Raw genomic sequence first — 25555 nt, forward strand, 5'->3', positions numbered from 1 at the left:
CAAATTATGCCAACATAAAGTTGACATATTAAAGAGGTACTCCGTCCACAGGCATCTTATCCCCTATCCAAGGAGAAAAACAAATGCTAAATTTTACAATTGTTCATAGAATATTGTGAAATTTTGTGAAAAACTGGAAAATTTCTGGTGTTTTATTTTTATTTTATTGGTGTTCACTGTGCAGTAAAAGTGATGTTATATTTTTTCTGTGGGTCCGTATGATTATGTCAATACCCATTTTATATAGCTTTTTATGTTTTTTTTCCTTTTCTGAGCAAAATTCTTTTTTTCCCTTTTTTGAGTTATTTTCCCGACAGTCGTAATTTTTTTTCTTTTTTCGTCCGATGCATTGAGTGAGGGCTTATTTTTTGCGGGACAAGCTGTACTTTTTATTTGTATCCTTTTTGCGATACATGCTACTTTTTGATCTTTTTTTATTCCGCTATTTGTACAAAAATTGGCGAATTTTGCACTTTTTTTTTCTTTTTACGGTGTTCACCGTGCGGGATAATTTACATTATAACTTTATGGTACATGTCATTATGGACATGGCAATACCTAATATGTATATGATTTGTATTTTTGTGTTTGTTTTTTATGATGATACAGGGCTTTTATTGGGAAAGGGGCTTTTTTTTTTTTTACACTACATTAATTTTATTGAAGAACCTTTTATAATTTAATTTTTCAGTTTTTACAGGTTATACCATGCTGCAATACATTTGCACTGCAGCACTGTATGACCTGATGAGCTGCACACACTACAGCCTGTGCGATCCAGCCTATGGCTGGATCTCACAGGCTTCCGTAGCTGGCAGACAGGCATCAGCTGGCCTCCGGCTGCCATTGCAACCAACTGCGACCTGCGATTGTATCACCCTCCCCCTGTCAACACCATAGATGCCGTAATCAGGATTGATCACGGCATCTATGGTGTTAATGCTGCCAGTACCGGCACGTTTGTGGCCCCGGTAGCTGTGGCGAAATTCCGGCTTTGATTGAAAGCCGGGTCCTGCCGCCGATCTTCTAAGATCAGCAAGACAAATGGATACGTCCCAATGCGTGAACATGTCTGGTGCTGGGTCGTATGCATACGTCCTGTAGCAGGAAGGGGTTAAGTACAACATGTCACAAGAAAAAAAAATCTCTAAATCACTTTGATAAAAGATAAAGCGTCCCCAAGTTTTCACAACAAAGTGGGACAGGTCAGATTTGAGCCTTGGTCCTTAAGGTCAAAATTTGCCTGGTCCTGAAAGGGGTTAAACCAGGCATATGCGCCATATTTATCGCAGTGGTGCTACTTGCTTGATATGTTATATAATTAAACTAACGTCACATCCACTACACCAATATTTTGCAACAAAATTACTCTTGCACGTCGGAGCATTTTAAGTTACATGCCATCTAAGCCACACTCAAAGCCACATTGCTCATTGAGAAGCAAAAAAGCTTGAAACCCATAAATACAGTGCAAGGTGTGGACACCAGTTTGTAGAGTAATTTGAGACAGAAATATAGTGCATTTAGCTGAACAAGGACATGGGCCTATTACATGGCTCGTATTGATCGGCAGGGCCACACAGACGACCAATCATCAAGCCCTTTATTTCTATCATTCGTCGGCTGCACGTCCCCTTATACATGGGAAGATGTTCAGCCGGTGGATGAGGATTCGTCGCTGGACCTATGGGCCTATTACGCAAGGGTATTATCGCCCGATTTGGTTGATAATCACACCATGTAATAAAGCACTAAGTACTTCTTCTTATACAGGAAATATATAAATCTAGAAATATCCCTGGTGTAAGGAGGCTCCATTGTGCAGGAAGAGGATTCTCATCTTTGAAGTTACTTATCCGTTCATTTTTAGATGAGGAGAAGATGAGACAAGACATCTGCCCAACGTCTAACAGAACGACAATTGTGTGCAGAACCCAGAATCCTGTACCACATAGGATCTGCAGACACCTTAAGGTTACACACAATATACAGACACTTGGCCCTGCTGACAGACATCCACAGTCATTCTCGAAATGCCGTCACTTTGGGCACTTACATGGGCTGACGTCTCGGTAGCGGTTGCGGGTCTTGTTGTCAGGCAGTCGGGCCACTTTGCATGGAAAGTCGCTGGCTTCATGTCTGATTTTCTGAAAGAGAAGGAAGCGCTTCAGATAGGCAGCAAAGGTCCTGATCATCATGAAGTCAAAAATATGCACACTACGACACCCCATTGCATGGCTGTTCCACTCCGATTGGTAGGTACCCATGCAGTGGGGCTATCAGCAGTGCCAAACCAACAGATTACATGTTCTATCTGCAAAGTATACCCTACCGCAGTGTTCGCCAACCTGTGGCTCCTGAACACCTCCAGGTGTTAGACCTCTGCTGTAGGACAGTGTTCTCCAACCTGTGACCCTCCAGCTTTGACAAAACTACAATTTGTAGTAGTAGTTTTGCATTAGCTAGAGAGTGACCGGTTGGAGAACACTGTCCTACAGCAGAGGTCTAACACCGGGAGAAACAGGAGCTGGGAAACAACAACTGCTAGGGAGCAATAGATTGGAGACACAATAAAGGGTACCTTTCATCAAAAAAACTTTTGATATATTATAGATTAATGTATGCAGAATAACTTTCCAATAGCATGTTATTAAAAAATATGCTTTGTTCTATTTCATTTTCCACTTTGAAAAATGACCACTAGGGGTCTCCCTACCAGTCCTTTTTCATAGATTTCAGACTCATGCAGGAGTCCTAAATCTCAAACTGCAGCCGGAACACAGACAAACTCAGCACTGCTCACTGCCAGGGAGCAGTGCTGAGTTTGTCTGTGTCCCAGCAGCAGTCTGAGATTTAGGACTCCAGCATGAGTCTGAAATCTATATTAAAAAAAAAAAAAAGGGACTGGTAGGGAGACCCCTAGTGGTCATTTTTTCAAAGTGGAAAATTAAATAGAAAAAAACATATTTTTTTAATAACATGCTATTGGAAAGTTATTCTGCATACATTAATCTATAATATATCAAAAGTTTTTTGATGAAAGGTACCCTTTAACTATACAATCATGAACAAAATGTTATAGACTAATGTAAAGTATGCTAGAGAATTGCATGCAACATTAAAGGGGTACTCCAGTGGAAACATTTTTACTTATCAGTATGTGATCGGGACAAGGCGGCATACATACATTTAGAGACTGTATCTAATCACGTAAATTAATCCACACGTCTTATTTATCTAAGGCAGTGTTTCTCAAACCAGGGTGCCTCCAGCTGTTGCAAAACTACAACTCCCAGCATGCCTGGACAGCCAAAGGCTGTCCAGGCAAGCTGGGGGTTGTAGTTTTGCAACAGCTGGAGGCACCCTGGTTGGGAAATACAGATCTACGGTCTAGGTATCTAAGTCACACACTCATTTCGCACGATTCCCACACATGCCATTCCTCTTGAGATGACACTGTGTTCTGCAGGGATTCAGGAGTCATCCCAGAGACTACTCAGCCAGCTCCTGATCTCCTCTCTGCTGCTTTCAGATGGCAGCATGACCTCATGAGAAAAATGATGACATCACAATGCGGCAGCAGTTCCATTTTTTCCCCCGTAGCAGCTCATGTCCCTATGACACTGTACTGTAAAGATCCCTCAAGTCTCAATTTATTAGTATTCGAGGTTCCTAACTGAGGAATTGGGGCACATTACCAATGCTCTGGAATCAGTTCAGGGAGGAGTTAAAAGGGGTACTCCGGTGGAAAACATATTTTATATGAACTGATATCAGAAAGTTATACAGATTTGTAAATTACTACTATTAAAAAATCTTAATCCTTCCAGTACTTATCAGCTGCTGTATAATACAGAGGAAGTTCTTTTCTTTTTGGATTTCCTTTCTGTCTGACCACAGTGCTCTCTGCTGACACCTCAGTCCACGAGTCCAGAGTAGGAGAGGTTTGCTATGGGGATTCGCTCCTGCTCTGGACAGTTCCTGACATGGACAGAGGTGTCAACAGAGAGCACTGTGGTCAGAGAAAATAAATTCAAAAAGAAAAGAACTTCCTGTGGAACATACAGCAGCTGATAAATACTGGAAGGATTAAGATTTTTTTTAATAGAAGTAATTTACAAATCTTCCACTGGTTTAGGAGAAAAGGGAAACGAGGGAGAGCAACTTCCGTATATCAGTGATACCAAGATTGGGGGACTGCAGCAGTTGTCAGGGTCCAGTTACTCCGTAGTACCTGTGGGGTGCATGCGACCAGATAAAGTACCAATATACCAAAGCAAGAAGAATGTAGCATTCACTCACCGCATAAACGGCTACTAAGTTCCCGGCTGGAAGGGGTCACGGGTCAGCATCTTCAGGAGCGCTGAGAGGCTACAACCGGTAGTTTCACGCACTGCTGCGCGCTTAGTCCGGCCTCATCCCTGAGATGAGGCCAGACGAAGCGCGCAAAACTACCGGTTGTAGCGTCTGAGCGCTCCTGAAGACGCTGACCCATGACCCCTTCAAGCCGGGAACTTAGTAGCCGTTAATGCGGGGAGTGAATGCTACATTCTTCTTGTTTTGGTATAATTTACAAATCTGTTTAACTTTCTAGCATCAATTGATTTAAAAAAATATATATATATATTTTCCACCGGAGTACCCCCTTAAACCTAGTCCTGTTCATACAGCTGCACTGCTCATGAAAACAGCTTTCACATGATTTTATTATCCCAACACATTATATGGAAAAAAATGTAAGTTGTTTTGTGTATATGGCTTCTATCTAGACCTATGCATCTCCATATCATGGCAGTGTAGACTGTGAAGGTAAAGCTTCAGGCCAGAGACAGATCCAAGCTCAGTTATAAGTGATGCCCACTGCTCTACAGAGGTCACCATCTAGTGTGTGCCTAGGGTCAAAGGGTTAATCATGACGGCTTATACAGAGGAAGTTTTCTGAGAGAACAGCATGATCTTCCTCCTCTGGGTCACTAAATGCGTCACTTATGCAAATGACGACATTTATGGGAAACGTAAGAGCAATAGATGGACAGGGACAGGAAGATTGAGCAAGATGGGCAACATGCTGCACAGTACAACTTCCTGCAACAGTCACAAAAAAACTATATTCTATGCAGCAGCAATGCTGCACAAGAGAGGGGAACTGCCCAAACAGGCTAAATACAAGACCATGAACACAAAATACACCCCAACAATCTGAATATTTGGAGAGTATAGATCAAAAGGCTACAAAATACGTAGCGCAGCTCTGGAGCAGAATACAGGACGTAACTCAGAATCAGTACAGCATATATAATGGGGGAGATTTATCAGAACCTGTCCAGAGGAAAATTTGCTGAATTGGCCATAGCAACCAATCAGATCGCTTCTTTCTTTTTTTTAAAGGCCTCTGAGAAATGAAAGAAGCGATCTGATTGGTTGCTATGGGCAACTCAGAAACTTTTCTTCTGGACAAGTTTTAATGAATCTCCCCCAATGTATCTACAAAATGACTTCACTAGCAGAATAGTGAGCGCAGCTCTGGGGTATAATACAGCATACAACTCAGGATCAGTAAAGGATAAGTAATGTAATGTATGTACACAGTGACCCCACCAGCAGAATAGTGAGTACAGCTCTGGGGTATAATACAGGATATAACTCAGGATCAGTACAGGATAAGTAATGTAATGTATGTACACAGTGACCCCACCAGCAGAATAGTGAGCACAGCTCTGGAGTATAATACAGGATATAAATCAGGATCAGTACAGGATAATTAATGTAATGTATGTACACAGTGACTGCACCAGCAGAATAGTGAGTACAGCTCTGGAGTATAATACAGGATATAACTCAGGATCAGTACAGGATAAGTAATGTAATGTATGTACACAATGATCCCACCAGCAGAATAGTGAGTACAGCTCTGGAGTATAATACAGGATATAACTCAGGATCAGTACAGGATAAGTAATGTAATGTATGTGCACAGTGACCTCACCAGCAGAATAGTGAGTACAGCTCTGGAGTATTATAAAGGATATAACTCAGGATCAGTACAGGATAAGCAATATAATGTATGTACACAGTGACTCCACCAGCAGAATAGTGAATACAGCTCTGGAGTATAATACAGGATATAACTCAGGATCTATACAGGATAAGTAATGTAATGTATGTACACAGTGACCCCACCAGAATACGTACGTTCCCACCTGGCGTATTTTGCTGCGTATTTGCTGATGTGTATTTTCTAACCCATTGACTTCAATGGGAGATAAAATACACAGCAAAATACGCCAGGTGGGAACGTACCCTAAAAGGCTATGGTCACACGGTGGAATTTCAGCAATTGTGCAGTAATTCCGTGTCTACATTCATTTTACAGAATTCCAAATTTTTTCCGCATTTGCCGAATGGGACAGTGAAATCACATTGAAGTGAAGGGGCAATAAACTTCTGCGTAATTTTCATGCCGTGTGAACATACCCTAATACTGGATGTAAATGACTGAACTCATCCTTTCAAATGCTAGTAATGAAGAAATGTTTAATTTCCAGAGTCAATAAAAAGACAAAACATAAGACAGGTAACATTGAGCAAGCTCTGCATTATAGGGGGCAGCATTGAGCAAGTGTTGTGATGGGTGGGAGTCTGGAAGCAATGCTGAGAGGAAAGGTAAGGAACTAACACTTTGGCCTATAACAGTGGTCTCCCAACTGCGGCGCCTAGCTGTTACCAAACTACAACTCCCAGCATGCCTGAACATTTGAGTTGAAGTTTTTCAACAGCTGTAGGGTCACATTTTGTTGGGGTGCAACTATTTTTACTATAAGCTGGGCAATCAGCAATATGGTCACAATTTTAGCTCTTACAAGGGATTAACCATTTAGCTTCTGAAAGGCAAATCAACCTAACCACGCATTGCTATGGGAGCAGAGGTTCTATACTCTAAGTATTCACTCTTTTTTTTTTTTTTTTTTTTACAGATCGCCCTAGCAAAAAAATGTCAACCAATTGAGTTAATATTAACATCCCTGAAATCAAGAGGTGCTATATCTAAAATATATAATAAAGTATTAGAAAGTACTATGAATAGAAAACAAAGAAAATTGAAATTAAAAGAAAAATGGGAGGTTGATGTTGGCTTAATTACAGACGAGCAGTGGAGAGAAATACTTAAAAATATACGCAGGTCATCAGTAAGCGAAGTACAACAGCTCTCCAATATATACTTAATTCATCGAGTATATCGTACTCCAAAATATTGTCCTTATATGGGGGTAAAAATGATGATAGATGCCCCAGGTGTCAGGAGACGAGAGCAGACTTACCGTATATACTCGAGTATAAGCAGAGTTTTTCAGCACTATTTTTCGTGCTGAAGATGCCCCCCCTCGGCTTATACTCGAGTGGAAAAAAAAATACTGTTGGTGGGGGTGAGGGTGAAGGGGGTTGGCCGAGCCATCCATCTTCGCTGCAGGGACCATCCGACTAGTGACGCTGCATTGACGCCGCCGCACAGGGACATCCGTGCGCAGCAGAAGTCCGTGACGTCAGGGGCGTCCCTGCACACTGACGTCCCAGCGTGGCGGCGTCAATGCAGCGTCACTAGTCTGGGGCCAGCCCGGAGCGGAGAAGAGGGCCTCCCGGTGAAGATTGACGGCCCAGACCGGCTCACCCTCCCCACCGGAATGCGGACGGTCCCTGCAGCTACTACGCAACCGGACCAAGAGAACTGGGGAGGCGAGTAGACAACGAGGGGGCCTATATGATGACTGAGGGGGCGGTCTGGACGATGGCAGAGGGGATATAGACTGGGGGTGATGATGACAGGGGTCTGGATGATGACAGGTGGGGGATGATGTATTTCCCCCCCTTGGCTTATACTCGAGTCAATACGTTTTCCCAGGTTTTTGGGGTGAAAGTAGGGGCCTCGGCTTATATTCGGGTCGGCTAATACTCGAGTATATACAGTAATACACGTGATGTGGAACTGCCCTAAGTTAAGGAGATACTGGAGTAGGGCAAATACTGTTATAGAAAGTGTATACCAAATAACTATAAACCCAATTCCATTAATTTGTATTTTGGGTTGTATGTCTGGTATATCTGTAAATAAGGATTCGGAGTTAGCTATTGTTAGATTATTATATATGGCTCAGAAAATAATTGCTTCCCATTGGAAAGACAAAGAAGCTACGAAGGTGGGAGCATTTATCAAAAAAGTGAATAATAATATTGTATTAGATAGCTACGTCTATAAAAAACAGGGCAGTACTATGGCTGAGCTTTTCTTTCTCCGATATAGATAATGGAGAGTGTGAAGAATAAATGTATAATTAGTAAATAAGAAATGAGATGGGAGGTATTTAGGATTTTCCTTAATACTGAGAAATTACAAAGAGTTAGTGGTCCCCCAAGGCTTTGCTTAGTTTAATTATAGTTGAGGTATAGCCCCATACCCATTATATCTTTTCATACTTTTTTGTGGATATTTAGCTAGTCTGACCTTGTAGAAATGATAGGGTGTGGGGGTAAATATTCATTGTGTGCATTATGAGTAATTTGTATGGGAATTGTTGTATTTGTGTTGTTAAAAAATAATAATAAATGATATATAAAAGATTTAAAAAAAAAAAAAAAAGTATCCACTCATCCTGTAGATGGGTCATGTACTTTAGCAGGTAGCTCTTTCCTAGTACTATAAGGCTTTATTTTATTCCTTTTCTGGTTAAGAGTGGTGACTTACATGCCAGCTCCCACAGTGTGCTTACCTAGCTCATCTACTGTGTAAATAGTAAATTCACCTGGGAAAGATGGGTGACCATCTCTGTACAAGCTGCACCGATTTCTATATAGTAAGAGATTCTCTGTATAAAGAACCAGAATGTTCCTCTTAAAATGCTCCTACACTAAGATAGGCTTGTCTGAAAGTGTTACTGGCCCTTTAAGGAATGAAAGTAAAACTAAGCAGCATCTTGAGAATTGGTTTGTTTCCCTTTAAGACTTTTCAGCAGTGAAGTTACTGGAACTTGCTGTAAAACCACAATAAGTCGACTTCTCAGTAGAACATAAAGACAATCACATTTCTATTCCTGGAAAGTAGATCAGTCAATAAGATTTTCGTCTATTAAGAGAGGTCTCATGACAGCAGCCATCTTCACAGGCGTGAGCCAAGCAGCAGAGCTGTGTACCAGATACGGCTACAGGACTCCCAGAGGAATAAAATCAGCAGTAGACGCAACGTGCTGATATGTTGTACAGGAGAGCCAGGTTAGAAACTCACAGACTTTGATAGGGATTTATTAAAGGGGTACTCCGGTGGAAAACTTTTTATTTATTTTTTTTCCATCAACTGGTGCAAGAAAGCTAAACAGATTTGTAAATTACTTCTATTAAAAATCTTAATCCGTCCAGTACTTATCAGCTGCTGAATACTACAGAGGAAATTCTTTACTTTTTGGAACACAGAGCTCTCTGCTGACATCATGAGCACAGTGCTCTCTGCTGACATCTCTGTCCATTTTAAGAACTGTCCAGAGCAGTATAAAATCCCCATATCAAACATATGCCGCTTTGGACAGTTCCTAAAATGGACAGAGATGTCAGCAGAGAGCTCTGTGTTCCAAAAGGAAAATAATTTCCTCTGTAGTATTCAGCAGCTAATAAGTACTGGAAAGATTAAGATTTTTTAACAGAAGTAATTTACAAATCTGTTTAACTTTCTGGCACCAGTTGATATAAAAAAAAGAAAGAAATTCCACCGGAGTACCCCTTTAAGTCTGAACATAGCGGAAACTGCAGGAAAAAAAAAAAAAAAGAAGAACACAATCCCATAATTTTTGCACAAGCACCCTATTTGATAAAAAAAATAAAAAATAAAAGATTTATTTTTAGACTGCACTGTACTTGCCAAAGGGGGTGGGGCTTGCAACAGAGGGGGGATTGGCTTTGCACAAAGGGGGTGTGGTTGGACACAAATGAACATAATCAGTGCTGTGCATGGTACAGCATTGTTCAGTGTTTACAGTGTTGGGACTAAGTGAATAAGCCCCTTTTTAAATTTTTGAATCATGTCCCTTTTCCCATTTTTTTAAATAAAATTATGTAAATAAACATATGTGGTACGTATGAACTATTAAAATACAATGTTTATTAAACCACATGGTCAATGGCGTAAACGTAAAAAAAACACATTTTAGTCACTTCATAAAGACATAAAAAAATTCAAACAAAAATGGTACTGAAAAAAACTTCAGATCACCGTGCAAAAAATCCCTGTATACTGAAAAATAAGAGTCATAGTCAGAAGAGAACAATTTAAAGCATACTTGTTTTCGTACAAAAAGTTATTTTCTTTTAGAAGTAAAATAAAACAAAACCTATACATTGAGTATCGTTTTAATTGTATGGACCTAAAGAATTAAGATAATGTAATTTTTTATTAAAAAGTAGACTTTTACATCTCTGGGGAAAAAGTGCATCCCATGATCACACCAAAAGTGATTGTGTGATCATGGGATCCAGGAAGGACCCCCAAAGAAAGGACAAAATTCCACCGAACAGTTAGCAGCCCGCTAGAACAAGAGTAAATCAGAGGACTTATTAAAGAGTACCTGTCAAACTAATCCTTTAATATATTGTTTCTTGTGTACTGTATATACTTTAGTATAAGCCGATCCAAATATAAGCCGAGGCCCCTAATTTTACCCCCAAAACCCAGGAAAAGTTATTGACTCGACTATAAGCCTAGGGTGGAAAATACATCATCCCCCCCCCCCCCCCCCATGTAATCATCCAGACCCCCGTCATCATCACCGCCTGTCAATCCCTTCATCAGTGGTCTTCAACCTGCAGACCTCCAGATGTTGCAAAACTACAACTCCCAGCATGCCCGGACAGCCTTCGGCTGTCCAGGCATGCTGGGAGTAGTAGTTTTGAAACCTTTAGAGGTACTCAGGTTGAAGACCACTGCGGCCGCCTTCATCATCCCCCCCCTTTTGTTTTGTACTCACCGAGGGGGCCTATTCTCCGCGCTTCGGGCCCGGACTAGTGACGTTGCCTTGAGGACGACGCACAGGGACGTTGAGCATGAACGTCCCTGTGCTTCGTCGTCAAGGAAACGTCACTACTCCGGGGCCGAAGCGCGGAGAATAGGCCCCCCTCGGTGAGGGGGCGGGGCGCTAATAAGTACTGGAAGGATTAAAAAAAATTTTAATAGAAGTAATTTACAAATCTGTTTAACTTTCTGGCACAAATTGATTTAAAAGAAAAAAGGTTTTCCCCGGAGTACACCTTTAACAATTGGGGATCCAGCGGATGATCCCCATAGATGTTTACTATATCTGTACACCCCTCACTTGACTTTCTCAGGAAAGCCGAGCAGAAATGAAGAGGGCACGGCATTCGGGTGAGCCCTTGTGTCCCTTTGTTCTAGCAATCGGAGTAGGCAGGACCGCACTGATCACAACTTCTGGCCTGTCTCTATGTCAGTAGTTATTTAAACGTTTAGGTAAACTTCAAGCAAACCTTTCACTCATGTACGGACAGCTTAAAAACTATTGTATTAAAATCTAGAGACTGGGATAGGGAGGGGGCTGTACTTAGCACCAGGCTCACCTCTTCTCTAAGGCTGGGTTCACACCTCGTTTTGTACTTACGGCTGGGAGGAGGGGTGGGCGGGGCTTAATCGTGGCACCCGCACTCAGCCGTATAGGGGAACCGTATTTAATGCATGTCTATGAGCCGACCGGAGTGAACCGCAGCCTCCGGTAGGCTGCGTTTTCGGCCAGATGCGGTTTCCCGACCGCAGGCAAAAACGTGGTCGACCGCGTTTTTGCCTACGGTCGGGAAACCGCATCCGGCCGAAAACGCAGCCGACCGGAGGCTGCGGTTCACTCCGGTCGGCTCATAGACATGCATTAAATACGGTTCCCCTATACGGCTGAGTGCGGGTGCCGCGATTAAGCCCCGCCCACCCCTCCTCCCAGCCGTAAGTACAAAACGAGGTGTGAACCCAGCCTTACAGTAACCCAGACCACCCGAAACTGCTCCAAACTGCTCCAGAATAAGCAGTCTCTAGCAGCTGTGTAAGGCTACGTACACACTACCGGCTGTCTCCGGCAGTGTGAAGTCCGTTATTTTAGGATCGAGAAAAGCCATAGAAAAAAAAAATTGTGCTTGCACCGTCTTTTTCTGTGGCTTTTCTCTCCAAAAATAACGGCTGCAATTGAATAAAAGGGGTCCATCGGGACCAGTTATTTGCCGTATGCTCCGGCAAAATTATGGCTGGGAAAATAATATAAAAAGAGGGAGTTTGACGTCCGAATTTGCGGGAGCATACCGGCAGTGTGAAAGGGTCCTAAGCAGGACTAGATTCACCTAGGTTTTCAGCTGTGAACAAGAGATTTATCAACATGAATCTGTGTGCAGCCACTTTACAGCTTTTATTTTTTTGCTGTGTTTTTGGCTTATGTGTGCCAAATTTATCAAAACCGCAGAAGACTTTGATAAATTTTGCAGAAATTAAAAATCACCTCAGAACTTGCTGTAGGATGTAATTTTTCTAAGGCAAGGCAGGTGGTATAAATTTGTGTTTTGTTTAGTTTTTTACTAAACTTTTGCGCCTTTTTTAAAAGATGCAGTTAATCAATCTCGTCCACTGCATAGTCAAGAATGAAGCACTGCATTTCACAGTCACTTTTGCCAAAGTTGTCTATTTTGAACTTGCGCAAAAACTAATTGTGCAAAAATTTTGCGCCAAATTTCAGCAAATAAGGCAATGATAAATCTCCCAGAGTGTTTTACATGTCCAGCAGTCCAGGGTAGTTCCAGCTTCTATCTGGCTTTCACATCTGTGGGGAATATGGATCCTCTGACATAAGTGGACAAATCCTAAACAAGATTGTCCGTCCTTAACAGCAAACAGATGGTAAACCATTAAAACCCCAAATCTACTAGGGCGAGGCCTATCATACCATCTCCTCCTTATACATGTAAGGCCACTTTAACAGCTGTTCTCAAACGGGAGCAACAACAGTGTGAAATTCTTTTTTTTGTGTGTGTGTGTGACTTTACGGCCGTTCTCGTGGCGGGGAGCAATTTTCTTTTATGGGGACTGCCGGGTGCCGTTGTTTTTTTGACTGGAATAGCAGGGAAAAAAAAAGATGGCTCTTGCAGTAATTTTTCTCCCGCTATTCTCTCCGGCTCCCCAGACGGCAGTGTGAAAGTAGCCTGAAGTACAGACCCTATCAATAACACCTGGCCCAAAAAATGCCCCTCCTGTGTCATCAGGAACAAATAGAGAAATACTTGTGGTCAGACAGGAGCTCATAAAATGTCACCAGGGAAGTGAATGGCTGGATAACTAGGAGGTATGAAGAAGGTGAGGGCACAGACACAGAGGATGCTTTATTCACTGGCATCCTACATCAATCACCCAATACATAATAAAATACAGGAACTGTATTAAACTGCCTCAAACCATAACTTTGTTATATCTGCCCTTTAGAAAGTTGAATGAAAAGCACTAAGGCTTCAATTAAAGGGGATGTCACCAGCTTTCTACAAATTTGAAATGGCAGGTCTACCTAGTGATACCACAATAGCAGATCAATGGATGTATCACAACATAACTATGTACAGTGATCCCTCAACATACAATGGCCTCAACATACAGTAGTTTCAACATACAATGGTCTTTTCTGGACCATTGTAACTTGAAACCAAACTCAACACAATACAACAGACAGTGCAGATCTGTGAAACGTGTCAATGGCTGGAAGAACTGACCAATTAGAATCAGAATTTACTGGTAAAACCCCTGTATTACTGAGGCATATGCACTGAATTCCTGTCTGGTAGCGCCCTCTACAGTACAGGGTGGTACTACATGTTCTGTACTACTCTTTACCTGTGCCAGGTTTAGCTTTTTTGGGACGCTGTGTGTACTGTACAGGACCCTGAAGAAGCTCCTGTCCTCTACATAGACAGTGATTACAGCTCCCAGCAGATATTTCTTACTTTTATATGTAAGGACTTACTTTATCTATACAGTGGTCCCTCAAGTTACAATATTAATTGGTTCCAGGACGGTCATTGTATGCTGAAACCATTGTATGTTGAGACCATAACTCTATGGAAACCTGGGGGGGGGGCGGTCGGGGGGCACCCGCGGTGCGGCGCGGCTGGTCGGTGATAGGTCTCAGGACCCCCGGACAGGCAGGGGGAGAGAAGCGGGTGGCGGCGGCGGTCTATGGCACCGCAAAAGCCACTGCAGTGCATTGATTTAAAGTGCCCGCTTTAAATCAATGATCTACAGCGGTGTCGCGGGGGGATAAATAGCCGATAACTTATACCGGAATATCAGTATAAATTATCGGCTATCGGCCCTAACCTCCACCGATTATCGGTATCGGTCCTAAAAAAACAATATCGGTCGATCCCTACTGGGAGCTGTAAATCACTGTCTATGTCAGTGTTTCCCAACCAGGGTGCCTCCAGCTATTGCAAAACTACAACTCACAGCATGCCCGGACAGCAGTTGGCTGTCCGGGCATGGTGGGAGTTGTAGGTTTGCAACAGCTGGAGGCACCATGGTTGGGAAACAATGGTTTATGTAGAGGACAGGAGCTTCTTCATGGTCCTATAGAGTACACACAGTGTCCCAAATGGAGCCGCCCTTACTTGGTGTCCAAAGGAGCAGCTAACCCTGGCACAGGTAAGGAGTAGTACAGAACTTGTAGTTCCTCCCTGTACTGTAGGGGGCACTACCAGACAGCCAGCCAGTCAGTGCATACACTTCAGTAATACAGGTGCTTTACCAGTAAAATGTCCATTCTGATTGGTCAGTTCCTCCAGTTGTGACAGGTATCACAGATCTGGATTGTCTGTAGCATTGTATGTTGAGTCTGGTTTCAAGTTACTATGGTCCCAGAAAATACCATTGTATGTTGAGGCCATTGTTGACGGATCACTGTATTAGTTATCTACCCATTTTTCTTTAATCCTCACTTTTTCCTATTTTTGGATGACATTTTTGGGCTTCAGAACCAATTACCAGGTTTCCATAGAGTTCTGGTCTCAACATACAATGGTTTCAACAAACAATGGTCGTCCTGGAACCAATTAATATTGTAACTTGAGGGACTGCTGTATTCCTATTCAGGGCTGTAGGAAGGATGGGTGATGTTACTAAACAGCTATGCAGGTATATGAACCAATGTTGTGCCCTGAGGAAGTGAGCTTCTACCACTCTGATGGCCTGTGTGATACCCCCAGGGTGCCCTATGGATGTGCCAGCTTGACCCACCCTGTGCAAGCCAGTGTGATACCCCCAGGGTGCTCACGTCTTCTGCTAAATACTAGCTGGTGTGATACGTATATGCTGCATTCCACACATTGAGAGGAGAGCGGCAGGAATCTGACAGCACAGGCTGGGACTTGCTTCTTTATCACTGAAGCAGATCTTGAACTTCCTCCAGAACAAATAGCAGAAACCTCATCATCTCCAAGACTAGAATTAAAGGAAAACTGTCAGCTTGCTTCCGACCCCCCCCCCCCCCCCGTACTAACCCGTACTGATAGTGTGGGGGACGCTAATCAGTTTGATGCTTACTGTGCCCCGGCCGTTCTGCCGATATCTTCGTTTTTCCCTATATGCTAATGAAATGCTAACTGGCACAGGCGGGGTAACTGGCACTCTGACATTAGTGTCGCCCAGCTCACCAATATTCCTCCCCTCTCTCCGCCTCTCCCTCTTCTCCCCGCTCTAGAATGAAGAGGGAGGGGAGGAATATTGATGAGCTGGGCGGTGCTGCGGCCATGACATCAGAGTGCCAGCTAACGCCACCTGTGCCAGTTAGCACTTCATTAGCATATAGGGAAAAACGAAGATATTGGCAGAACGGTTGGGCGGATCAGGGCACAGTAAGCATCAAACTGATCAGCCAGTTTTCCTTTAAACAAGACGACATCCAGTGATGGCAAATACAGTATGCAATGCTGGCAGCAGGTGCCCCTCCCAGAGTAGAGCAAAATATTGGGGATACCGGAAATTGGAGCAGGCTGCTTCATATTACTTTTTTTCCAAATATTGCTGCACACCCCGCTGAGCCACCTCAAGTTCCAATTATAGACTTTAAATGTAAACGGTCACATAAGCTTTGCCCTTATGTCAGCCAAGAGAAGTCACATGACAATTTGCGGCACGCTCCCAGTCACTTTGTTACTATCTTGTAACATTGTTTGCCATGTTTAAGTTTACCTGTGTGTGCATGAGAAGTAACACTATTTCTGGCCAATATAGAGCTTGTATATGGTATTTATTAGCAGATTTTTGCTCTGTAGAGACACTGGGGGACATTTATCATTGTAGGTGTAGGTGAAGCATTTTTGAAGACTGTGTATGTGCACCAAATTTATTAAATGGTTGCAGGGCATTTAAGGAATTTTGTGCAGAAAAACATTTCCTGGAATGTCTCTGCAAAAATTAGCAACTTTTTTTTTTTTTTTTATCCTGCTGCCCAAATTTTGTGACTTTTCTACACACATCAAAAAGCTAAGCCAGTCTGGTTTGGTGTACTTCTACGAATTTTTGGAAGTTTGCGACTTCACAAAAGTCGCAGTTGATAAAAACATGACCACTGCATAGTGAATAAATGGTCTACTGCAAGTAAACATTGTGAAGAATATCTATTTGGAAAGTCAAAAAAAACACCCACTGCGTCTAAACTGCACCAAATATAGACAACAAAACAGTTCTAAATGCAATGATAATGTCCCCATTAAAGTGTACCTGTTAGCAAAAACTTTTGATATAATGTAGATAATACCATTATATGTATATTTGTAATATACATTGGTTTAAAAACAGTGTATATTTTTGAGTGAAAAAAAAATGCTGTCCCTGCAGCTAGAGCCTGCTGTGTGTTTCTATGAAGAGTCCAAATACAGGAAGGGAGGGCAGGACAAGCAGGGCTCTGTGCAGGCTCCTGGCCTTTCAATCATCCTACTGAGTAAGCCGGGGGCTTTTCATAGAGCCTCACTGCACAGAGCCCTGCCTGTCCTCACTGCACAGAGCCCTGCCTGTCCTCACTGAACAGAGCCCTGCCTGTCCTCACTGCACAGAGCCCTGCCTGTCCTCACTGCACAGAGCCCTGCCTGTCCTCACTGCACAGAGCCCTGCCTGTCCTCACTGCACAGAGCCCTGCCTGTCCTCACTGCACAGAGCCCTGCCTGTCCTCACTGCACAGAGCATTCCCAACTCCTGGACAGTCTGTGGTGCAATATGGCATTGGTGGATGGAGCAAGACATGATGTCCCAGATGTGCTCAATCGGATTCAGGTCTGGGGAACGGGGGGACCAGTCCATAACATCAATGCCTTCCTCTTGCAGGAACTGCTGACACACTCCAGCCACATGAGGTCTAGCATTGTCTTGCATTAGGAGGAATCCAGGGCCAACCGCACCAGCATAAGGTCTCACAAGAGGTCTGAGGATCTCATCTTGATACCTAATGGCAGTCAGGCTACCTTTGGCAAACACATGGAAGGCTGTGCGGCCTCCAAAAGAAATGCCACCCCACACCATTACTGACCCACCGCCAGAGAATGTTGCCGGCAGCAGAAAGTTCTCCACCTGCTTTCATCTGTAATTTGCCGAATTTGCCAATCCTGGTGTTCTCTGGCAAATGCCAAACGTCCTGCATGGTGTTCGGCTGTATGCACAACCCCCACCTGTGGACATCAGGCCCTCATACCACCCACATGGAGTCTGTTTCTGACCGTTTGAGTGGACACATGCACATTTGTGGCCTGCTGGAGGTCATTTTGCAGGGCTCTTGCAGTGCTCCTCCTTGCATAAAAGCGGAGGTAGCGGTCCTGCTGCTGGGTTGTTGCCCTCCTACAGCCTCCTCCATGTCTCCTGATGTACTGGCCTGGTAGCGCCTTCATGCTCTGGACACTATGCTGACAGACACAGCAAACCTTCTTGCCACAGCTCGCATTGATGTGCCATCCTGGATGAGCTGCACTACCTGAGCCACTTGTGTGGGTTGTAGACTCAGTCTCATGCTACCACTAGAGTGAAAGCACCGCCAGCATTCAAAAGTGACCAAACATCAGCCAGGAAGCATAGGAACTGAGAAGTGTTCTGTGGTCACCACCTGCAGAACCACTCCTTTATTGGGGGTGCCTTGCTAATTGCCTATAATTTCCACCTGTTGTCTGTTCCATTTGCACAATAACATGTGAAATTGATTGTCAATCAGTGTTGCTTCCTGAGTGGACAGTGTGATTTCACAGAAGTGTCATTGACTTGGAGTTACATTGTGTTGTTTAAGTGTCCCCTTTATTTTTTTGAGCAGTGTATATTCTCAAGTGCTATTGATCTAGGTAAAGTTTGTTCGAATGACTGTGCTTATTAAAGCTCAGCTGTATCAATATATCCTAAGGAAATGGGTGGAGGTGAATGGTACCAAGGAGGAAGGGAGTAGTGTCTGGGAAGGCAAGGAGCTCAGAGTAGTGTCATGATTCACCAGGAAAGAAAAAATGATAAATATATCTGTATATTAGGAGTCAGGTCAGGACAGGGGAGCCGCAGTCGTCACCATGCCCCACGCACTGCAGACAATCAATAAAGCGTCATATAGATTCAGATGCAGGTCAGGCCAGGGAAAGAGACAATAAGAGTAACCTCAAGACTTAGACTCAGCGGCAATAGTAGACACGCTAGTGACCATAGAGCACTCTGGTATCTAATGCAGCTCCACAGGGGTCATATGAAATCACAGCTATATATATATATATATATATATATATATATATATATATATATATACAGTCCATATAAAGCAGCACATCCAGTTTGGGTGAGGTGGGTGCAGGCACAATTGAACCTCGGTGCTCTGGTTCCTCTTGATAGTTAAAGTATGACGGCAGCACACCAAAGTAGTGAATCAATAAAGTGTTATTTTATTCCAGGGATATAGAGACAACGTTTCAGCGGTCTCTCACCGCCATTTTCAAGTGAATACAAGTGATACACAGGGGTTTAAATACACACTCCCCTCAATCAGTGACATCATCAGACATTAACATAATTGGTGACATCATATATGTAAACAAAATACAAATAATATATAGTGATGAATCTATTCATAATCAATGTACATCATGTGTGTTCCTGTGAATATTATATTCAAACCGTATGATCAGCAGAGCCGATCGCATGTGTATTACAAATGGTGTGAAACAATAGTGTACATAGTGTCAGTGCACAGGTGCAAAGTATAAAAACAATAAAACACATGGTATCAGCAAAACATCTAACCTCGTGGTGGAGTACGCCATCCTCCGCACCTCCGGAAGCCCGGCTAACACTGCCGGCGTTAGCTTCCGGGTATGGGGAGATCATAGCCAATCACAGTGTGGCGTCATCGTTGCTTAGTGACCAATGTATCAACATAGAATCTGAATATCGCGCCGCACGGCAATGCGGGCCGTGACTTAATGCGCATGTCAATTTATGTTATAGAGTCACAGGGCGCCATATTGGACCAGGGCTGCCCTCAATCCAGTCACATAGGATAACCATTAATGAATGAATGATAATAAAGTTCAAATATTGTAGACAATATATATAGGACATCTCAGGTATAACCCCACATTTATTCCAATGTCTCACACATATCAAAATACAGTCATGGAGTCCTGACACAGCAATCCCCTGTTATGGGTGTGATCTAGGTAAGGTGAATGGGATTATATCATAAGTCCCGTTCACTCATACGGTTCAACGGTCCATTTGTGGTACTATAAGTACCCCATGGACCCCCGAACTAGCACCCCAGACACCCCATTTTTACGGGGAAAGTGTCATAAGGCTCCTGAAACATGCATTAACATTCATCGGGGTATGAAACCAGAGTATATGTCCAATGTCTTTCATCATTTTTTAAAATTAAATAGATGATACAGATTGGTCAAAATATACATGACTCCACAAAGTGTTACTATTCAAACACCCTTAAAAAAGTTTTTAAGGAATTAAAAATTTTTTTTTTTTTAGAAAAAAATACATAAATATAAGGAAAATCTTGCGGATCCAGGATGGACTTGAGGTTTGTTTTGCATTTCTTTCGACACCATGTGAATGACTTGCAAATCTATAAGTTAAATAAAACACAAAATTAGTATTGAGCATATATATCACTTGTACATATAGTTGTCTGGACATTGTCGTATCCTGTGGCTATATCCGTGATTACACCTTTTGGGAGAATGCGCACAATTTATATCATTTATGGGGAATATATCCCGTGACTATATTCATAACTACATCTTGTAGGAAGATGTATACAATTTATATCATTTTTGGAGGTACAATGAATTCTACATTCAAGCCATTTGGCTTCAATGAGCCTAACTCAAAAAACCATTTCAATTCTCTTTTTTGTAACAGATTGATCCTATCACCTCCTCTTTTGAGGGGAGGGATGTGATCCACTATCATACATTTGAGGTCGCGTTCCGAGTGTCCAGCTTCAAAGAAGTGTTTCGACACTGGGAGGTCGACCCTGTTTTTCCTAATAGTGTAACGGTGCTGGTTTAGTCTCGTCTTGAAGTCACATTTGGTTTCACCTATATAGATTAGATTACAGGGGCACCACAAAATGTATATCACGTGATCACTGTCACATGTGAGATAATGTTTTATAGGGGATGCTATCCCTGTTTTCGGATGTACAAACTCGCTGCCCTTGTGTATGTATTTGCAGTTTACACATCTTCTACAGGGAAAGCAACCTCTAGATTTCACTGAAAAATATTTTTGTGTACTTATACCATGTTTAGCTATGTCTGCCTTCACCAAATGGTCTTTAAGGTTTCTGGCTCTTCGATATGACATCAGCGGGAATTCTTGTAATTCAGGAATGTTGGGAAAGTTATCCTTGATGAGGTACCAATATTTCCTTATTTTCTGAGCTATTGCCCCTGACGTCTCATTATAGGTTGTAATGAATGGTAAACGTCCCGTCTGGTCCTTTTTGTGGATTGGTTCCCTAATCCCTTGTTTCTCTTCATATAATCTGCGTTTTTGCCTGTTGACAATTTCGATAGGGTAACCCCTAGCAATGAATTGTTTTGTCATTTTATCTATAGCCTTATTGCATTTGTCATCTGTGTCAACAATTCTGTCAGCCCGCAAAAATTGGCTATATGGTAAAGACTTCACCATTGCTCTGGGATGGCAAGAATTGAATTTTAATAGAGTATTACAGTCTGTCGGCTTACAATAAAGATCAGTCGACAGACTGCCATTCTCTATTGTTACTTCTGTATCAAGAAACTGTATTCTGTGGCTAGAGTAGGATAGAGTAAATTGAAGATCACTATCAATCTCATTAAGATAAGTTTGAAAATCAAGTAGTTCTCTCTCTGAGCCAACCCAAATCAGAAAAATATCATCTATGTAGCTTACGAGTTATTGTCAATCATGCATTGGAACAAGGATTGGTGGATAGGAAACTGAGTGAATTCCTATTAATCCAATATCCCATCACTCCCCTGTTATACCTCCTGCCTAAGATACATAAGAGCCTACAAAATCCACCAGGTAGGCCTATTGTCTCAGGCAGGGGGTCTTTATCTAATAATGTCTCAATTTTCCTTGACAAAATTCTTAGACCCTTTGCGGTCAATGCAAAATCTTACTTGAGAGATACCAGTGATTTCCTGTCTAAAATATCTCGAATGACAATACCTAATGATGCCATAATTGCGAGTTTTGATATAGTGAGCCTTTATACATCTATTCAACATCAGAGAGGAGTAGAAGCAGTGAGAAGATGCCTTCTTTCAGCCAACTTTGATTTACAGCAGATCACTTTTATACTTGAACTACTTATGTTTGTCTTACAAAACAATTATTTTCTCTTTAATGAGAAATACTATGTACAGCTGCGTGGGACCGCCATGGGCAGTAACATGGCGCCCACGTATGCTAACATAGTAATGGCGGATTTTGAGGAAAGCCATGTCTATGTGGCCCACCACTCCAGGAATCTCCTGGGGTGGTGGCGCTACATAGATGATATTTTTCTGATTTGGGTTGGCTCAGAGAGAGAACTACTTGATTTTCAAACTTATCTTAATGAGATTGATAGTGATCTTCAATTTACTCTATCCTACTCTAGCCACAGAATACAGTTTCTTGATACAGAAGTAACAATAGAGAATGGCAGTCTGTCGACTGATCTTTATTGTAAGCCGACAGACTGTAATACTCTATTAAAATTCAATTCTTGCCATCCCAGAGCAATGGTGAAGTCTTTACCATATAGCCAATTTTTGCGGGCTGACAGAATTGTTGACACAGATGACAAATGCAATAAGGCTATAGATAAAATGACAAAACAATTCATTGCTAGGGGTTACCCTATCGAAATTGTCAACAGGCAAAAACGCAGATTATATGAAGAGAAACAAGGGATTAGGGAACCAATCCACAAAAAGGACCAGACGGGACGTTTACCATTCATTACAACCTATAATGAGACGTCAGGGGCAATAGCTCAGAAAATAAGGAAATATTGGTACCTCATCAAGGATAACTTTCCCAACATTCCTGAATTACAAGAATTCCCGCTGATGTCATATCGAAGAGCCAGAAACCTTAAAGACCATTTGGTGAAGGCAGACATAGCTAAACATGGTATAAGTACACAAAAATATTTTTCAGTGAAATCTAGAGGTTGCTTTCCCTGTAGAAGATGTGTAAACTGCAAATACATACACAAGGGCAGCGAGTTTGTACATCCGAAAACAGGGATAGCATCCCCTATAAAACATTATCTCACATGTGACAGTGATCACGTGATATACATTTTGTGGTGCCCCTGTAATCTAATCTATATAGGTGAAACCAAATGTGACTTCAAGACGAGACTAAACCAGCACCGTTACACTATTAGGAAAAACAGGGTCGACCTCCCAGTGTCGAAACACTTCTTTGAAGCTGGACACTCGGAACGCGACCTCAAATGTATGATAGTGGATCACATCCCTCCCCTCAAAAGAGGAGGTGATAGGATCAATCTGTTACAAAAAAGAGAATTGAAATGGATTTTTGAGTTAGGCTCATTGAAGCCAAATGGCTTGAATGTAGAATTCATTGTACCTCCAAAAATGATATAAATTGTATACATCTTCCTACAAGATGTAATTATGAATATAGTCACGGGATATATTCCCCATAAATGATATAAATTGTGCGCATTCTCCCAAAAGGTGTAATCACGGATATAGCCACAGGATACGACAATGTCCAGACAACTATATGTACAAGTGATATATATGCTCAATACTAATTTTGTGTTTTATTTAACTTATAGATTTGCAAGTCATTCACATGGTGTCGAAAGAAATGCAAAACAAACCTCAAGTCCATCCTGGATCCGCAAGATTTTCCTTATATTTATGTATTTTTTTCTAAAAAAAAAAAAAATTTTTAATTCCTTAAAAACTTTTTTAAGGGTGTTTGAATAGTAACACTTTGTGGAGTCATGTATATTTTGACCAATCTGTATCATCTATTTAATTTAAAAAAATGATGAAAGACATTGGACATATACTCTGGTTTCATACCCCGATGAATGTTAATGCATGTTTCAGGAGCCTTATGACACTTTCCCCGTAAAAATGGGGTGTCTGGGGTGCTAGTTCGGGGGTCCATGGGGTACTTATAGTACCACAAATGGACCGATGAACCGTATGAGTGAACGGGACTTATGATATAATCCCATTCACCTTACCTAGATCACACCCATAACAGGGGATTGCTGTGTCAGGACTCCATGACTGTATTTTGATATGTGTGAGACATTGGAATAAATGTGGGGTTATACCTGAGATGTCCTATATATATTGTCTACAATATTTGAACTTTATTATCATTCATTCATTAATGGTTATCCTATGTGACTGGATTGAGGGCAGCCCTGGTCCAATATGGCGCCCTGTGACTCTATAACATAAATTGACATGCGCATTAAGTCACGGCCCGCATTGCCGTGCGGCGCGATATTCAGATTCTATGTTGATACATTGGTCACTAAGCAACGATGACGCCACACTGTGATTGGCTATGATCTCCCCATACCCGGAAGCTAACGCCGGCAGTGTTAGCCGGGCTTCCGGAGGTGCGGAGGATGGCGTACTCCACCACGAGGTTAGATGTTTTGCTGATACCATGTGTTTTATTGTTTTTATACTTTGCACCTGTGCACTGACACTATGTACACTATTGTTTCACACCATTTGTAATACACATGCGATCGGCTCTGCTGATCATACGGTTTGAATATAATATTCACAGGAACACACATGATGTACATTGATTATGAATAGATTCATCACTATATATTATTTGTATTTTGTTTACATATATGATGTCACCAATTATGTTAATGTCTGATGATGTCACTGATTGAGGGGAGTGTGTATTTAAACCCCTGTGTATCACTTGTATTCACTTGAAAATGGCGGTGAGAGACCGCTGAAACGTTGTCTCTATATCCCTGGAATAAAATAACACTTTATTGATTCACTACTTTGGTGTGCTGCCGTCATACTTTAACTATATATATATATATATATATATATATATATATATATATATAAATAATGTACACACACACATATATCTTGTGACTTCACTTATTTACAGACAAACCTGCACTCATTACACTCACCCTGTGACATTACTGTCCAATCAAAGACTGACTTGCTACAGAGAATGAGAGACCAATCACAGACCAGCCTGCTGCATTATCATGAAACCTCATTGTTCTCACCCTGTGACATCACTGACCAGCTATGTCCATTTATATAAACCCTTCCAGAAAATCTGCCATTGCACTAGTGATCCCTCATGTCTATAAACTCACTGTCAGATCCCATTACACACTGTGACCAGCCCCAACTCCTAGAAGCCGCCGGAGACATAAAGGGGATGAAGGGACAGCATGATCCAGTAACAGTTAATCTCCGGAGTCCTTCAGATGACCAATGTTTATGGAGATCCTCAAAGCTGTTCAGGGAAATCAATGATCCTCCCCAGTATATATGGATTCTACTACAGAAGAGAAATCCCAGGAAATTATAGCAGAGCCAGGCCAGCGCAATCCTCTACCAAGTACCTTCCTGGAAGTGTTATGTGGATCAAACCAGTCTGGAATTATCCCTATATCCTGTCATTACAGCATCAGCTAATATCAAAGAAACAGTCACAGTGTGAGAATGACACAACCCAGCAGCTGGATTTAAAGGGGCACTAACCCCAAAGTGCAACATAACAAAGGAGATGGCGGTTTTCAGCACTGGAGTTAAAGGAAAATTTCTTCCACTTTCTGTCACTCATATCATTGAAAAACATCACAGTCTGCCCCTCCCGAATCCAAAACAGCTAAAGTATACTGTATTCACCTATACTACAGTCACCCCACCCCCCACAATCCAAATGGCTGATAACATGAAGCAATAGATTGTAGTCACCTTCTTTCAGTCA

At 42.1% G+C, this 25555-nt stretch overlaps 1 protein-coding gene across 4 annotated transcripts in view; it reads right to left on the bottom strand.

The window, feature by feature from the left end:
* The window catches only part of PTPN1 (protein tyrosine phosphatase non-receptor type 1), an 87065-nt gene that overhangs the window by 29190 nt on the left and 32320 nt on the right, over window positions 1–25555 (bottom strand). For 3 of the 4 annotated variants that reach the window (XM_056548217.1, XM_056548215.1, XM_056548214.1), the window contains exon 2: window positions 2057–2147. Coding sequence is in view for 2 of the 4 variants with exons in the window: in XM_056548215.1 (XP_056404190.1) it covers window positions 2057–2147 (91 nt within the window). In the remaining 2 variants the exon portion in view is untranslated. Of the gene's footprint in view, window positions 1–2056; window positions 2148–3411; window positions 3494–25555 lie in introns of those variants that run through there. The other variant, XM_056548216.1, reaches the window with a different exon arrangement.

The sequence above is a fragment of the Hyla sarda genome, chromosome 12 (assembly GCF_029499605.1).
Source record: "Hyla sarda isolate aHylSar1 chromosome 12, aHylSar1.hap1, whole genome shotgun sequence".
Classification (NCBI taxonomy): domain Eukaryota; kingdom Metazoa; phylum Chordata; class Amphibia; order Anura; family Hylidae; genus Hyla; species Hyla sarda.